Genomic DNA, 17,489 nt, shown 5'->3' with positions numbered 1-17,489 from the left:
ATCTTTTCCGGTTGTTGATCGACAAGGTGATTGCTTTTTTTTTTTTTTTTTGGAATGAAAAATATTTCTACCCTCATATAGATTTCTTTTAAAATATTACTCTAACAAAGAAAATTCACTTGAAATTCAAACTCAAATTTCTATTTAGAAACGAAAAATACTTATCATTTCAATACTATTCTTGTTAGTTCCATAATATCTTAAATCTGAAAAGTATATAACTTGTTTACAAAGATGATTCACTCTATATTTAAAATTTGAATTCAAAATTTCTATTTAAAATGGAAAAAATACTTCTCATTAAAGACAATTCTTGTTACAATAGAATTTTATATATGAAAAGAATATAACTTGATAATCTTATATATTGGATTATTATTAATAATTAATTAATTAATTAGTACATGCTATCATGTATATGTCCTTTTGGAAAGGACGACAATTAATTTCCCAATTAAGGTTGTAAATTGTCCCAAATCATCGAGACATTAAAAGTTTACAAGATTTAGACCTTTGTAAGGTAGAAAAGTACTACTCCCTCCATTTAAAAAAAATGATTTACTTTGATTTAACACAAAATTTAAGAAAATGAAGAATATTTTTGAATTTTGTGGCGTTAAATTAAAGTTGTGTCAAATGTACCAAAATATTTTTTAATCTTGTGGTCCTACACGGCATATGGAAAGCTGAAATTAAAGTATTACTAAAAAATAAAATAGGTCATTTTTTTTTAAACAAACTAAAAAGAATTCTTTTTGAAACGGAGGGAGCACTACGTAAACACGTGCACATATATACCCCATTTATTAATAGGTTGTCCGATTGCTGATTAGAGTCACTTAGGCTTTAGTGATGTTACCCAAAAAAAAAAAAGTGGTTATTTGATATATACAATAATAATATATTCTGTAAAAATTTGTAAATGATGTCTGAACAGAATAAAATATATGCAAATTTTACACCATGTGAAAAAATAGAGAGGATATTTCTAAATGACAAATATTTGATATATAGAAATTATAACATACTAGTAACATTTATTTATTTATTGCTAATTTTTATTAGCTATTTTGTCTTTTATCTCACGTAAAATAACATACAAATTAATCAATAACTCATGTATTTTAAAACAAATACTTAACAATGATAGTTTATGAATAACTCTTCTCCTAATCAACAATCATCAACCCCTAATATATTAACAATCTATCGGTGTAATTTCGTAAATGAGATTTGAAAAGTTGAAATATATGCATTCCTAAATTGTGGGATAAAAAAACTGCTCCCATAGAAATTATTTATATTTTTTATTAGCGTGTATATTTTTGAGACAAAGACCAAAAACACCTGTGCACTAATACTATTAGTAAAACTTATTAATTTCAACTCATTTGATATTTTGCTTGAGTAGAATATATTCCATTAATTTTCTTAATGCCTATAATAAAGTTGTTAGTGCTGTGACGGAAGAATGAATTATAAAATCCCAATTAGTTTAGCTAATTAGCTAATTGACAACAAACTTTCCCATTGTTGATTTGCTGTATCCCTTTTATGAATCTTTACCTATATTTTGTTTTGTCATGTATGCACCAACATATATTCCCAATTATAATATAATTCTCAAACACCTCCATATAATAATTAATACGCGACATCACATAATTTAAAACCAATAAAACAAAAACCATAATTAAAAATTTCCTCAAATGTCATTTAATGAAACCTTAATCTACTAATTCCGACTGAAATTCTAAATTGACAAGTTTCAAACCCAAACAAACAATTGTTTTGTTCACTACGATTAATTCAAAAAGAAAGAGTTTTTAATACGTATAATATGCTAAGCAAATTGTATTTTAGTTATACTTATTATTGAAAAGAATAATGATAAAGTTTAGAGTAGAATATTTATTACAATAATAATAACATATTTAGAAAAATTTCACAATAAAGAGTGAAAATGATAAATATATTTGACTTGTTATTTCCAAAAGTTATTTGACTTGAATAAAATATATTAAAGTAGATTTATAGTATAACAAGAACTATATACTCATCGTAATTTCGTAAGTAACATCTAAAAATAATGACGTGTACATAACCTTATCCTCATTTTACAAAGAAAAATGGACTATTATCGATAGATTTCAGCTCAAATAATTTTATAGTAAAATATTTATAGTAATTTCATAAATAAGGTCAAAGGTGATGTATATATAGTTTTATCCTAATCTTATAAAGATAAAAAGATCATTTTCGATAAACCCTAAGCAAGTTTATAGTAAAATATTTATTACCAATAAATAATTATACAAACTTTTGTCTAAAGCCACTCATTTTATAATGGAAGAAAAAGGCAAAGGCAATGGTATTTCAGTAGTTCCAAGAAAAAGCATGTCCACTTTCATAAAACACATTGATATTTTATAACAATTGCAACTTTTTTCATTCAATAAACCATATAAAAAAATATAAAATCAAATCCAAAAAAAATAAATAAATTAAAAATTATCATCTAACTCCACCCACCCCTACCTATTCTTATTCACTTTACAATATAGTAGTAATATATATAATATATTAAATTATACACAAATTTTCATATCATCCTCTGAATATTTCTTCTTTATTAATTATTATTATTATTTAGTGTCCAAATAAATATACAAGAGCTTTGCTTTCACACAAAAATGTACAGATTATTTGTTCACTGTTTAACAACAATAAGCTAAGATAACAGTACTAGTAACCCAGTTCATCTTCATTCAAGAACTGAGTTTTTCAATTTTATTTTATTTTTTGTGCTTTTTTTTCAATATTTTTAATTGTCATTGTTGATTATTCTCAAAAGGGTGTTATCAAGATTGATAAAGTTTCAATCTTTTCACCTTATTGAGTGTTTATAATGTGGAGGGTGTCATCAAGATCGGAGAAACGCCGTACACGCCGGAGATTTGATGGGTACGAGGTTGTTGTTAGTGGTGTCTTTTGTTAAACGCAGCGTTTAATGGAGTTGAAGATTTGGTGTTGTAGTGGTAGGAATAGTAGTAGTGGAAGTGGAAGTAGTACTAGTAGAAGTAATACTTGTACTTTTCTCAGCTCTTCAACTAAGCTCAGATTTGCTATATTTTTTCATCAGGTAAGATTTTTTTAATTTTTTTTTTGGAGAATTGGGGGATTTGGGGTTTATTTTCATTTTTCTTGGGTATTTTTATTTTTATTGTTTGAGGTAATATGAATAATAAGAATGTATTAGTTATTTGGGAGCTGTTTGGATAGTTGAAAAAAATATTTGAAGTTAAAAAGAGGAATTTTTTTTGAGGTAAATGATGTTGGAAATTTTGGGAGTTTCTTGTTTGTTGAGTGGACAAAGATTTGGATCTGTTGAAGTTATGAATTATTGAGAAAGGAATTTGTTGCATTTTTGTGGTAATTTCCATTTATAAGATCTTATAGTTCCATATGAAGTTTTAGTTTCCTTCCTTGTTATTTTGGGTAATGGGGTATTTTGCTAAGCTAAGTATATTTGATTAATTAGCTCAAATAAGGGTAAAAGTTTTCTCCTTTGTGGAGTTTAAAGATTGGGGCTTTCTTGTTGAGGGATTATTTTTCTGTATGGAACTGATTGTTATGGACTTTATTCAGCTTGGGGTAATAGTTAATTTCTTATTAAGGTTCTTAATCAGCTCAGTAAGCTTGTGGAGCACGAAATAGTCGATTTTGGTTTGAGCTAGTTATGGAATTTGATTGTTGTTGTAGATTTTGGAGATAGCTGTTCATCTCAGAAGAGATATTGCATAAAAAAAGAGCTTTTTTAAAATCTTATGAGCAGATATTCAATAGTCTTTAGTTTCAAAAAATATGTGCTCCTTAATCTTAATTTGCTTGAGGCATAATTCGTTTCGTGCTACGATTGTCAAAATGTTAGTTTGGACAGCATTTTAGGTAATGAAGCTAGATTTTGATTGATGTTTTTCCTGAAATTTTCTTTACCTTGCTTCTCTTAGGTTCTATTGCTACTATTGTGTCTAGAGACGAGTTTAGCAACTTTCTCGGACCATCAATTATTGAGACAAGACCTTGAAAAAGAAGATAAGAGTACGATATCCCATTCTTGTATCCATGATCAGATAATTGAACAAAGGAAAAGACCTGGTTTGCAAGTGTATTCTGTCACTCCCCAGGTGTATGAGGAGTCTGTGGCTCCAAGTTACCCTCACCGTAGAGGAAGGGCCTTACTTGAAATTTCCAAAGAACAAAATGATGTCATGCAACCCATTAGAATCTTTTTGAATTATGACGCTGTTGGTCATTCGTCTGAAAGGGATTGTCAAAAAGTTGGTGACATTGTGAAGGTAAGTACTTATCATCCGTTGAAAGGTATTTTGGAGAAATTTGATATATGGTCCTACTAATTGATTAATTCTCTTTCTGTCTAATTAGCTTGGGGAGCCACCAGGTGCTTCTTTTTCTGGTACATCTTCTTGTAATCCACATGGAGATCCTCCTGTTTATGGTGATTGTTGGTATAACTGTACCTTAGATGATATAGCTGGGGAGGACAAAAGACATCGCCTTCGCAAGGTTTGTCCTCTTCTACTTCACCATAATGAAATTGTTGCAGATGTTCATGTCTTTGGGTCTTTTGAAATAATCACTGATTAAAGAAAGAACATGCTGGATAAGGTATTTCTGTTGGGCAATGACATTTCTAATGCCAGTAATTAGTACTTGATGGCCAAAGCCTTTGATCTCAAGAAAATAGTTCAATATTTTAACTAGATGCAATTTGCAATACAGGCCCTTGAGCAGACAGCAGATTGGTTTAGAAGAGCGTTATCTGTTGAGCCAGTTAAGGGAAACCTGCGGTTAAGTGGATATTCTGCTTGTGGACAAGATGGAGGTGTACAACTCCCAAGGAAATATGTCGAAGGTACTTTTATTATATTATCAGTTGCTTGGCTTTCCTCATCCGATTGCGATATTTTCATTTGTTGTTTAGTTCCTCGTAGTCGTGTTTGAATTATCATATTTTCTCCATGTATACTTCAGAGGGTGTTGCACATGCGGATTTGGTTCTTCTGGTGACTACAAGGCCAACGACAGGCAACACTCTTGCATGGGCTGTAGCATGTGAGCGTGATCAATGGGGTCGCGCTGTTGCTGGTGAGCATTGTGTGAATAAGAGCATGTCAATACCTTCGAATTTTCATAGACACCACAGCTGAACTGAGATTTTCTGGTTGCAGGGCATGTTAATGTTGCTCCTCGTCATTTAACTGCTGAAGCTGAAACTTTACTTCAAGCTACTTTGATACATGAAGTGATGCATGTTCTTGGATTTGATCCTCATGCCTTCGCTCATTTTCGTGATGAGAGAAAACGTCGGCGTAGTCAGGTAATTTTGATTTTTGCATGTGCTATAGCCAAGCAGATGGGCACCAGTAAATACTCATGTTAATAAGAGTTCATAGACTGCAACAATCTTCCTTCCTCTGCCGCAATGATCTCTTGCAATAAGTTCTCACCAAGGATACGTTATATGTATTACCACGTTCAAGTAGAGGAGCAAACAGCGCAAGATATACTCTATATTCACATAAATTGTGATATCCTTGTGTTAGATTTGCTGTAGAAAAAAGTTTTCTCTTTTGCAATTTATTGTCATCTCCAATAGAGAAGGGGAAAAAGAAAGCTTTCCTCCTATCTTGAGAGTTTAGACAAAGATGATTTCTTGTAAGAGTTCTTTTGACCAATAGTCATGTATGTTCTTATTCTCACTTCCGTGATTGATGGGCGGCAAAATCTTTAATTATATATTGATTGGTAATATGGTGGTACACTTCAGAATTTTGTTGCATATTTTTAGACATACATGAATGATTACCGTCCTCTGGTTTTGTTCTTTTTTCGATATTTTGGAGAGCTTTACATGTTTTGTTCTTTTATATGGTCAATTGTGCTCAAATCATAAGGTGGGATGGAAGAGGCCCCAAGGGGATAATTTGTAAAATGATGCAGTAAGGGGGCTAAACTTACTCTTGTATTTTATCCCTTTCCCTTAAATTGCCGCTTCTGATATTCGGAGTCTGTATTATGCTCCAAATGTAGAAGCTTTTTCTGTTGAATTTATTTATTACTGGAAGACCATAGAAAAACTTACTTGCAAATAGCTTATTTGGATAATTGGAAGTTGTGAATGATGCTCAACTTGCCCAAACTTCTTTAATTCCTACTAGTTCCTCATCGTTTGGTGTTCTGTCCTCTGTATGCTGTTACTTGTCTCTTTCGTAGGGCATATAGGATTCTGCAAAGCAAAGCTTTGCCTTTTCTCTATTATTAGTCTGTAAACTATGTGGTCCGTCCCAAGTATAGTTTGGGTCTAGTATTTGCCTTTGAGTCCCTTGCTCTTAGTTTTCTACAACATCTCTAAAGGATGTTGCTTCTTGCTCCAGTGTCGTGTGCGAATTACTGGAAATGTCAAAATCATATCAGCATGGCTTATTTTCTTACTTATCTTTACTCATTAAGAAGAGACATCTGTGCCCCCTTTTGTTTCTATTTGCGTTATCAGCTATTTTTCAGATGGTCAAGGGTTCACTTCGTTTTAGTTCACCTGGTTGTGCTGAAGCCTGATGTGTATTTACATGCCATTTCTATGTGTAGGTTACTGATCAGGCAATGGATGAAAAACTTGGAAGAATGGTAACTCGAGTGGTGCTTCCTCGAGTTCTCATGCATGCTCGCCATCATTATGGGGTATATTATTTTATTTCTTTAATTTTCCTTCTCTTATTCCTGTAGCATATGTTAGCTTGTTATTCTTTACCACATTAAATTTATTGGCAGAGCTAAACTCATCAAAGTTAGAAAATCTCATTAACCATATGATCACTGTAGGCATTCTCTGAGAATTTCACTGGACTGGAGCTAGAAGATGGAGGCGGACGTGGTACATCAGGTTGATTATCATCTTTTATCTTAAATGGATCCTTCCGAGATATACACACTTGCATTTTCATAACTGAATGAATACAACTTTATACCGTATCTTGGTAAGTGAATATTTTTTTGAATTATTGATTGACTGTTTAACCAATAAATTGCTGCAGGTTCTCACTGGGAGAAAAGGCTGTTGATGAATGAGATCATGACTGGGTCGGTAGATACAAGATCAGTAGTTTCAAAAATGACTCTTGCTTTACTTGAGGACAGTGGATGGTACCGGGCTAATTATAGCATGGCTGACCGTCTTGATTGGGGTCGCAACCAAGGATCGGATTTCGTTACCTTTCCCTGCAATCACTGGAAAGGAGCCTATCATTGTAACAGCACCCAATTATCTGGATGTACATTTAACAGGGAAGCGGAAGGTTATTGTCCAATTATGAATTATAGTGGGGATCTTCCTCAATGGGCTCGTTATTTTCCACAGGCTAACAGAGGTATTCCATTTCTTCCTCTGTTTTTAATATTTCAATGCCATTGAAAACTGATCGTCTTGGATACACAATCTTTTTGTCGACTTTGATCTTCTGATAAACAAGTCGACTATTAGTATTGTGCGTGAATGCGTGCCAATTGCGACTTTGAAACCACCATTACTGGTTTTGTAAGTTTCTTGAACTGGATTTTCTGTTGTAACTTTTGGTGGATTGTTGTTGCAGGTGGTCAGTCATCATTGGCCGATTATTGCACTTATTTTGTTGCTTACTCTGATGGATCATGTACAGACACTAATGGTGCTCGTGCACCTGATAGGATGTTAGGCGAAGTGAGGGGAAGTAGTTCAAGGTGAGGTATTTGCCTGTAGCTTTTGGAGATTATATCTAATTGGATATTAGCACACTGGTTTTTAGTTTAAATCCATACAGGTGCATGGCTTCTTCTTTAGTGCGTACTGGATTTGTACGTGGCTCAATGGCACAAGGCAATGGTTGTTATCAGCATAAGTGCTCAAACAATTCGTTAGAGGTATGACTTTGGAAGTTGTCTGTTGTGTTCGTTGTTCGTCTTTTCTTTTGATCTTAGTTGTCTATCCAAGAGAATGTACATTAGCTCATTAATGATAAATGAGACATGAGGGAAAATAGTTCAAAGCTCAAGAGCTTATCCTCAATCTTCGAGTTTGCATTTTGGAGATCTAAAGGCGTGAAGTTCGTAATATTTGCAATCTGTCTAGTATTGTTACCTTTCTAACAAAATATTTGCAATATGTCTACTAAAATATATTAGATAATTCTATTTTAACTAACCTTATTATGGAATAAACTTCAGTTCCTACTAGTAATATCTACATTCATGTGAAGCATAACTGTAAGAACCTGTGAATATTACCCTTCTAATATTAAAAAGGCTATCTAAAGAAGGCATAGTCTGAATTATTCAGTGGAAAAAAGAGGAATGCTGTATGCAATTATACTTTTTTTGTTAGAATACGGTAAAGCAAACAGTTGGAAAATACAGAAATAGCATGTATATCCTATCGAAATCAGGATTAAATAAGACGGAATAGTATTGCTGAATCAATCTGACTATGTGAATATTGTAAATTGTCTCACAAGGAAAGAGGCCAATATTATATGATGAATTATATTAAGCAATGGGTTTATGATATGGTTATATTTCCTGCAGGTAGCAGTGGATGGCATTTGGAGAGTTTGTCCTAAAGCTGGTGGACCGATCCAATTTCCTGGCTTTAATGGTAATACTAATTGTACTGCTACTGTTTAATCACTAAACTATTTAGTATCTCTTTGTTTATTTTTCAAACTTAATCCCCTTTCTTTTGTACTTTGTTTCTTTTTTGCTCTATTGTAGGTGAGCTCATCTGCCCAGCTTACCATGAACTGTGTGATGTGAATCCAGTTTTGTTGTCTAGTCAATGTCCCAATTCGTGCAATTTCAACGGAGATTGCTTAGGTGGAAGATGTCGATGCTTTATTGGGTTTGGTGGTCATGATTGTAGCAAACGTGAGCTTCCATACTTTCTCCGCGATACTGGAATCTTTTGAGGATAGTAGGTTTCTTTGGTGTAATCATGTCTGCTTTCTATTTCAGGCTCCTGTCCTGGCAATTGTGGTGGACATGGCAAGTGTCTTGGGAATGGTGTTTGTGAATGTGATAACGGGTATACCGGCATTGATTGTTCCACAGGTAGCGTGGTTTAGTTGATTCCTTCTCTGCACATGTTAGTTATGCTGTAAACGGAGTAGTCAGATTAGCTCTCGCTTGACCATAGATTTGAAGTTGAAACCTGAAATTTTGAGTTTTTGAAGTTGTGTTTGGACATGCATTTTACTTGAATTTTTTTTGAAGTTTTGGGCGTGGAAGTACCAAAAATCGAAAATTTTGGACACTTGGAAATATTTGAAGATCAGCTTTCGTTAATCTGATCAAATGAATTCATGGCCAAACAAAAATTTGATGATAGATTTTCAAAATCTACTCGCAAACGCTAGCTTAGTTTGTACTTGGTTGAACCAGCTCAAAATCTTTTGGGTGGCAGCTCCTTCTTTTCCCTCCTTTTCTAAAACTCAATAATTTTTGCAATAGAGCTTGGACGTAACTAATGGTACTTGAAGAAACCATTAGGTTGAAGATTTTGTAGATTTAAATTTGACCAGATCCTGTAAGATGATAACATACGGACTGCATCTACTTTGGTTATACCTTATAATTGTATGCGTCTTACTTTGTCCTTTAATAGGATGCGTTAAGGTTGATTTGTTTAATTTAGCTAACATTTTCGATTGGTGATATGCAGCTGTTTGCGATGAGCAGTGTAGCCTTCATGGTGGGGTCTGTGACAACGGAGTATGCGAGTTCCGTTGTTCTGACTATGCTGGTTACACGTGCCAGAATAGCTCCACGCTTCTTCCCAGTCTCTCTGTTTGCAAAGATGTGCTTCAAAATGATGTATCGGGACAACATTGTGCACCTAGCGAGTTAAGTATCTTGCAGCAGCTGGAAGAGGTAGTGGTGATGCCCAACTACAACAGACTATTTCCAGCTGGTCCTCGGAAGATTTTGAACATTTTTAGGGGTAGAGATTGTGACGGAGCTGCTAAACGACTAGCCTGCTGGGTAAGTTTCCTCATCACAATTCTATATTTTTTTCATACCGAGCTCAAAGAAATTTACCATGCATTAGTGTGTACGATTTATTCATTTTCCTGTCAAACTGCTTAAACCAGATCTCAATCCAAAAATGTGACAAGGATGGTGACAACCGGTTACGAGTGTGTCATTCAGCTTGCCAATCATATAACGTGGCATGTGGAGCATCACTTGATTGCTCCGACCAGACACTATTTAGCAATGAACACGAGGGTCAAGGTCTTTGCACAGGTTGGGGCGAATTGGACACTTGGTTCTAGAGGGCCACCATTCAGGCAAAGATTTGAGTTTAGAAAATGAATTTGGTGTACATTGTAGGTAGCTTTAGGTCCTCTTTTTTTTTTTTTGTTTTTCTTTTTCATTGGACGGCTTGTATGTTGTAAGCTTTTCTCTACGGGGTAGGAGGAAAATGTGTGCGCGAAGCGCTCATAATTTAGTTTTTCTTTCTTTTTTTTTTTTTTGCTCCCAGCCCAAATGTTGATTTGGTAAAAGATTTGGGTGGGAAATTAATTTGAGATTTTGGCTTTCAAAGATGAAAGTCTAGATGTAGAGGAAATGTAATCAAAAGAAAAAAAAGGATAAGAGTAAAAAGGAAGTAAAATGAATTGGCCCAAGGCCTTGCAGCAATTAATTATGTAGGAGTATTTTACTTTTAACTTCTAGCCTTATTATTCCTGAATTCATGTTTGCCATTGGAATTGTGGAGCATTTTACATTTTGAAGTTTAATTGTATCATGGTGGTATGGTGGAGTATTTAAAAGCCCCAGACCTCACTTTATGGGATTACACCGGGTGTGTTGTTGTGGTGGTGGTGGAGTTTTAACAGTTTTTCACAGAATAAGTGTGCGTTCAATTATCCCCGTCTCCCTTTCTCCTGGTATTTGATCAATTATAGATTTCATTGTATCCTAATTTTGAGGTTTTATTCTGAAGTTTTCTTTGTATGACCTACAAGTTAAGGTCAGGTTCGAGCTGTGAAAATAGCTACGGATATTTGTGTTTGGATATTGTGGTTATGTTAACTCCATTTGAGTGCGGCCCATCTACGGACCCTGCATGAACATGGAATAGCATATTTGTCCTACCAAGTTAGTACTGCTGCTAATATTGTGCAAACCCCTTCGGCTCTAGTAAGGATGCAGCAAGTAAAAAAACCTTGTCGTCTCTAAGGACAAGGATCGGGACCTTTCTATGTGCGAGGTCTGAGAAAGAAGAGGTTGTCTTCAACGGTTTGAACTTGTGGATCCCTTGATAATATTGTTGCAGTAACTTTACCGATAACTTCAGTTCAAACTTTAAAAATCTTGAAATTAGAATTAGAAAACACAAGTAACTAAGCAAATAGGCTTATTTTGGCTTTTATATTTAATAATAAAATCAGACTGTTATGACAAAGGGAACATTTTAACAGTCGAGGGGTGGTGTCCTTGATTAATCTGTAAGTAAACTATTTTTAATATTAACTTCGAGTTGCAAATTGCAATGCCTGAAAATGGACAAATCCCACTGACTTATGTCTTCATTTTTATAGTATTTGTTCAACTAAATCTGTCTTTTAATCAAACAATGAAATAGACAATGTTGAACTCCAGTGTATAGATACCACCTATTTTTCACAATATTCACACCGACCAACCCAAGAAAGAATCTTTTTACCTCAAAATTTTGAATTATAAAACAAAGGAGTTTTATTTGTTGTTACATAGTTAAAATAGGGAGTACTAAGGTATCAATAGGAACAACTAAATTGTTCTTTTTGATCTTGCAACACCTACTTCACCTGGGGTACATCATCATAGGTTGGCGGTCTTCATCTTCTTTAATAAGAAGCATTTTTTCGATCTCTCGATGCGAATTTAAATTAGCTGAAAGTAGAAAATTAAAAAAAATAGACTTCACCTAAAGTGTGTACTACATATAAGGAAATTTATAAGAATAACTTCACCTAAAGTGTACAATAAAGGCAAAATTTAATTATGTCTGCTACTTCCTTAACCAGGTTCGACTTCTGGGTATGAAAAAATCCCTGATAGAGTACCGAACACCGAATGAGGAAAAATAAAAACATACAATCTTGTCATAGTTATGACTAGGACGATTCATGATTCTCTTATCATCTAGGATTTAAGGTGGGAGTCACCTTTCATCCCAGAGATTCATTTGAATCTCATTCGATAAAAAATTATATTATTTTTATATAATTTTTGTATGGTTAAAAATATATATGACAGATATTGAACTCGACTAGTTCGTACATTTAATTCTGAACTCATTTAATAAAAATTCTAACTCCACCACTGCTTAGATTAATTGTAAATTTTAATATTGAAAAAAAAGATTAAGTGATTTCTTTTCATTTACCCAAATTAATTGTTGTACTATGTCCTATATAAATGAAAATCAAACAAATCGTAATCATAGACTTACCATACAATACAAATCGAAATCAAAACTAAAAATAACAAATTAATTCCATATGATAATATCATAGTTCATAAAAAAGTATCATGATAAAAACATTTTTTTAATCAAAATGCTTATAAATCAATGGAGATTACAAAAAACAATACTCCACTTTGTGGTAAACAATAATATAAAAAAAATATTAAAAAAAATACAAATACAAATTTATGTACTAGTTGGACAAAATGTGATAATATAATCAGCACCAGCACAAGTACATGTACTTGAAGCATCATCATATGCATAGCTATAAGCGGTAGGGCAAGCATTTTTAAACATCTTCGAATAATCCGTCGGCGAGCAAGTCGCCGGCGTTGCATGTTCGCCGGTGCAGCAATACTCCGGCGTGTTGAATTGTGCACACGCGCTCTTACACGCGACAACCACTCCGTTTTCGTTTACCACTTGTAGTTCCTTCGGGCAATTTATATTGAGATCAGTAACGCAGCCGGCGTACTGGCAGTCACCGGAACCTCCGGTTGGACGGACGCCGATGCCGACATTGTATCCGTCAACAAGGCTAACATCGTAAAAGTCCTTTTGATCTCTGGTATTACCGATGGTGAATTCGACGAGACTTACTGGCGGTACGCCGCCGGCGCCGGCGGGGCATTTTAATGCGCCGCCACAATCGCCGGTTTTGCAGCTGCCTTTGCCGGAATCGTCGAAAGTGCAGGCGGTTCTTCCCCAGAATCGGCCGGACCAGCTACCGGGAGCGGTGAGCTGGATGGTGGCGCCGGGGGTTAATGCAAAGCCAGCATCGCCGGAGATGGATACTCCGTTGCCGGAAAGTGTACCGGGCCAAACTGTGTAACCGCAGTTGTTTTGGAGTGTAAATTGCGTGGCGGAAATAGCAATTGCTTCTGCAAAGCAAAAAAGGTCAGTTAACTGTTAAATACTATTTTTTTTTTTACACAAATATATTGGTGATTTGAGCTCGACTAATTCAACTTTTAAGGTTTCTTGAATAAAATAGATTATATTAAAAAGTCGAGCTAACTCCATCCACTATAGCTACCATAAAAGATCGAAAAAAATCACCTAATATTTTTATAGCTGCAATTTGAACTTGTAAATTTATATTTCAGTTTTTGAATACTAAATTGATCACTCCGTTAGACCGTTGAATGCTATTACGTGTTAAAATCTATTACTCGTATTTAGTAGTATAATTTTTTGATAATTTCTATGTAAAATTCTCGATTCAAAACCTAATGCTACAATATACTGTATTTGCTTCCGAAGATCCATTAAATTGAATCACAGAAAAATATAACTACATCTCAATTTCAAATTAGTTAAATACACTATAATAATGTGAATCACTTAAGAATAATATTTGGGAAAATAAAGAGATAAAAACTTACTGAACATGAAGAGTGCAAGGAGAAAATAAGGATGGTTATGCATGACAGCCATTGGAATTAGAAGAAGAAACAAAGAGTTTAGTGATGAGTAATTAGGGGAAAAAAGTGTGGATTTGTGGAAGTTAAATTTGGAGGATTTGTCTATTTATAGCTCATTATATCCCATAACCCCACTCAACCCCAACCCCACTAACCACTAACCACCCAACCACGTAGGAAGATTAGTTTGCATGAAGAAATAGTGTCTAGAAAAGGAAAAAAATAACTTAGTTTATCAAATTATTTTTTCCTATAGTATGATTTTTTTTTTTATGTGGAATGAATTAAAACGTATGAATTATTATGCGGCGAATAATTATAAATGTATTTATAGTAATTGGTTTGTTATCCAAATTCTAACACACATAACATGCGGTGAATAATTATAAGTTTATTTATAGTAATTGGTTTGTTATCCAAATTCTATCATACATAACATGTTCCTGTACACTATACTGAAATACTCCTGTATAAATATACAATTTGGTTTCCGGTATTAATAAAGGAAAACCAAATACTACACTAATTATACGGATATATTATCTCAAATACTTTATAAATAATAACACATTTTTATATGGAAGTTATGGTTTTTACTCAAACAAAAACTCATTTTCTTTACATAGGTCTAAAGAGTGATCCAACTAACAATATTTAAGTTTATGAAATTTCGTTTAGTTCCTCCAATTTTTTTTTCTTTTTTTTGGTGACATTTATGAAACCTCTTGGCGTGGTATGTGAAATACCATAAATAATATTGGCATGCAAAGATTTCTTTGTGGTCAAGCCCCATTAACTACACACCACGCAAAGATCTCGGAGTTTGGTAATTATTTCTTTCTAATTAAATATATACGACCACTCCCTTTGGTCCTTTTTATGAGTTTAGGTAGGTTCAAGGAATATGAAATAAATAGTGTATCTCTAGAAAACAATATTAATAAAGGAAAAAAAAAAAAAGAATGGTTCTCTAATTTCCTTCGAGTAAATTTAATAATCATGCTTAAGAAAATAAAAGGAAAAAAAAAAAATTAGGAAGGGCTTTTAAACAGGTTACGTGCTGAGCTTCAGTGAAACACGTGATAACGATGAACGACATATTTTTAATTTTGGAACATAAAGGAATTTAGTCATTCATCAGACTGGCCTTACTTTTTCGAGGCACTTGTTTAGTAAATAATTTTTTTTTGTTGTAACGTATAGGTCTTTAAGACTATTGTCTAATACTATTCCTGTTTAGTATATTAAAAAATTTATGAAAAAAAATATCAAATCCGATCTAAAATTTTGTTAGTTATTGGCTTATTGCAAACGAAGACAATGTGTTTTACATACGTGGGGCGTACATTAACATAAGCACGGATCCAATATCACACGTTTCATTCGCACCTACTCTCGTGAACATGTTTCCATGTTCATTTGTACTTAGGGTTAAATTATTATCATTAATATTCAAATATTTACCAAGCTGATATCATTGAGGCAGTAACTCAAAATGTAATTTCACGAGAGAGATTAAAAAAAGGTTTGTATAGTCGCATTGAGGTCAAATTCTTAGTCCTCTTTTCCCCCCCTCTTTTTACCCCTATCCAACAGTACACCAATAGTAAAATAGTAGTAGTATTCTATATTCTATGTTCAAGTTGTTTAGCACATTCCTTTCTAGTGGTATATATAGGTACATGGTGGGGTGACGTACGGTAGGGTCGAAGCTAGCATATACTCAGGGGGTTCATTCATATCTTCATTGGCGAAAAATTAGAATATTTACACTTTTTTAAAATTATTTTTTATGTACATATTGTACACACTGTACTTTCTTCGACTAGTTTGCGTGTATACTTTTGAATCCCTTAATGAAAATCTTGATCCCCGCTCAGTGATGGGAAGAGAGAAAGGAAATGGGAAGAGAACAAGGTGATTGAGCCTTTGAGGTGATGATCGATAACGATGATGGTGGGGAGAGAGATGGAGGAAGAAAGGGTGATGGTGGGAGGTAGTGGCGGAAAGAGAGAAAGGAGGAACAAAGAAATTTAAGGACCTTAAATTAGGAGGCAAATGGTCAAATTTGCTCTTAAACTATGCGAAAGAATATCAAATTTGACCTTAAATCACGTGTAAGGTTTAAATTTATTCCTTTTTCGCATAATTCACGAGTAAATTTGATCCCAACACATAACGACGAGGCTGTGTTTGACTCCAACTATTAAAGAAGAGCAAATTACATTTCATTCCACATAATTGAGAAGCAAATTTGATCCTCTATCCAATATTAAATGTTAACAAGCTATAGTTCACCTGCCCTTATCGAGTTAGGTGTTTAATTTCTTTCTAGGCTGCATCACTAAAATTCTTATCCATTTTCGATATTAGTTCACCCAATCCAAAACAATTGAAGCTAAATAAAATAAAAAGAGAATCAGTGAATATTCACCTAACTGATTTATGAAAGTTTCCAAAAGTGATAATAGATTAACAAGTCATCTTCTGGTATGCTTTCGATACGATTTTGACAATTAATATTGCGTAAGGAAATTTAATTACCATAAAAATGCAAACATGAAGAATTGTGGTTTAATTCCTAAGTTGATGTATAACTTAATTTAGTGTAACGTTTAATTACCAATCACTTGCATTATTGACTCATCTCACTTAACCCATGATACATGTTTTTATCTCCTATAAGAAACCTTCTTTTTTGTTTTTGATTCAATCTCTCGATACTTATTTTGAGGTCCGACTAATTCAGAAAAATTTCACTATGGGATAAACCAACCATTCCTCGTCCAACCATGAGCGGTTTTATATCTAGCTAGATCTCAAATCCAAAACGTCTTATTAAAAATATGAAACGATACTTTCTACTCTGTCGTAACCTTTGTTGGATCCTACAAGAACCTAGCACATACAAGCTTTGATTAATGGTTCCTACAAGAACCTAGCACATTCAACCTTTGACTAATGTAGCACATGTAATAACCTTTGACTAATGGTTCCTACAAGAACCTAACACATTCATAAGGATTATTTCATTTTTATTTAAAAAGTCTTAACATAATGTTTGCTTGTATCTCCTAGAATGCAATTGTAATTAATTTTTTGGCAGTCGTTACATTCATACGTGTATGTTTGTGTCTATATATATGCGATATTTTTTGTGATTTGTAAGAGATGTATCAATTTAACTTATATACAGTACCACTACCAATAACGTAAAAGAAATTACTTAATCGATATATTTTAACCGGACATGACAACTTATTATTCTCCATAGTTTTATGTTGCCAAATAAAAATTACTATAAGCTAATTATAATTGCTACGAGCTACAATCTTAGCTTGATGGTGGCAAAAACTTGTAAGTTGTACAGAAAATATATAAAATTCACCCTAAATTTCTCAAAAATTAGTTACAAACTTTTTAACTTTTCGAATGTCTCTTTAGCCGGCCTATTCTTGTTCTCTTATTTCCCTACATTGTTATTATGGTAGCTTAAT

General features: G+C 33.6%; 2 protein-coding genes across 2 annotated transcripts; one reads left to right on the top strand and one right to left on the bottom strand.

Annotated features, from left to right (window-relative positions):
- Window positions 1-2,576: 2,576 nt before the first annotated feature.
- LOC107867059 lies at window positions 2,577-10,778 on the top strand. Its single transcript, XM_016713158.2, has 16 exons — window positions 2,577-3,142; window positions 4,011-4,358; window positions 4,447-4,587; window positions 4,804-4,936; window positions 5,056-5,169; window positions 5,253-5,401; window positions 6,670-6,762; window positions 6,904-6,964; window positions 7,116-7,448; window positions 7,671-7,797; window positions 7,878-7,977; window positions 8,638-8,707; window positions 8,824-8,976; window positions 9,064-9,159; window positions 9,770-10,089; window positions 10,200-10,778. Exons 1-16 carry the CDS (start codon window positions 3,011-3,013, stop codon window positions 10,380-10,382), a joined length of 2,553 nt encoding a protein of 850 aa, XP_016568644.2. The 5' UTR covers window positions 2,577-3,010; the 3' UTR covers window positions 10,383-10,778.
- A 1,848-nt stretch (window positions 10,779-12,626) lies between these two features.
- On the bottom strand, window positions 12,627-14,947 carry LOC107869426 (pathogenesis-related thaumatin-like protein 3.5). Its single transcript, XM_016715965.2, has 2 exons — window positions 13,954-14,947; window positions 12,627-13,449 (listed from the first exon to the last, which is right to left on the bottom strand). The coding sequence occupies exons 1-2, from the start codon at window positions 14,003-14,005 to the stop codon at window positions 12,752-12,754; spliced, it is 750 nt and encodes a 249-aa protein (XP_016571451.2). The 5' UTR covers window positions 14,006-14,947; the 3' UTR covers window positions 12,627-12,751.
- Window positions 14,948-17,489: the final 2,542 nt, after the last annotated feature.

Source organism: Capsicum annuum, chromosome 4 (assembly GCF_002878395.1).
Source record: "Capsicum annuum cultivar UCD-10X-F1 chromosome 4, UCD10Xv1.1, whole genome shotgun sequence".
NCBI lineage: Eukaryota > Viridiplantae > Streptophyta > Magnoliopsida > Solanales > Solanaceae > Capsicum > Capsicum annuum.
The sequence above is the reverse complement of the archived record's forward strand: the minus strand, read 5'-3'. Positions and strand labels throughout refer to the sequence as shown.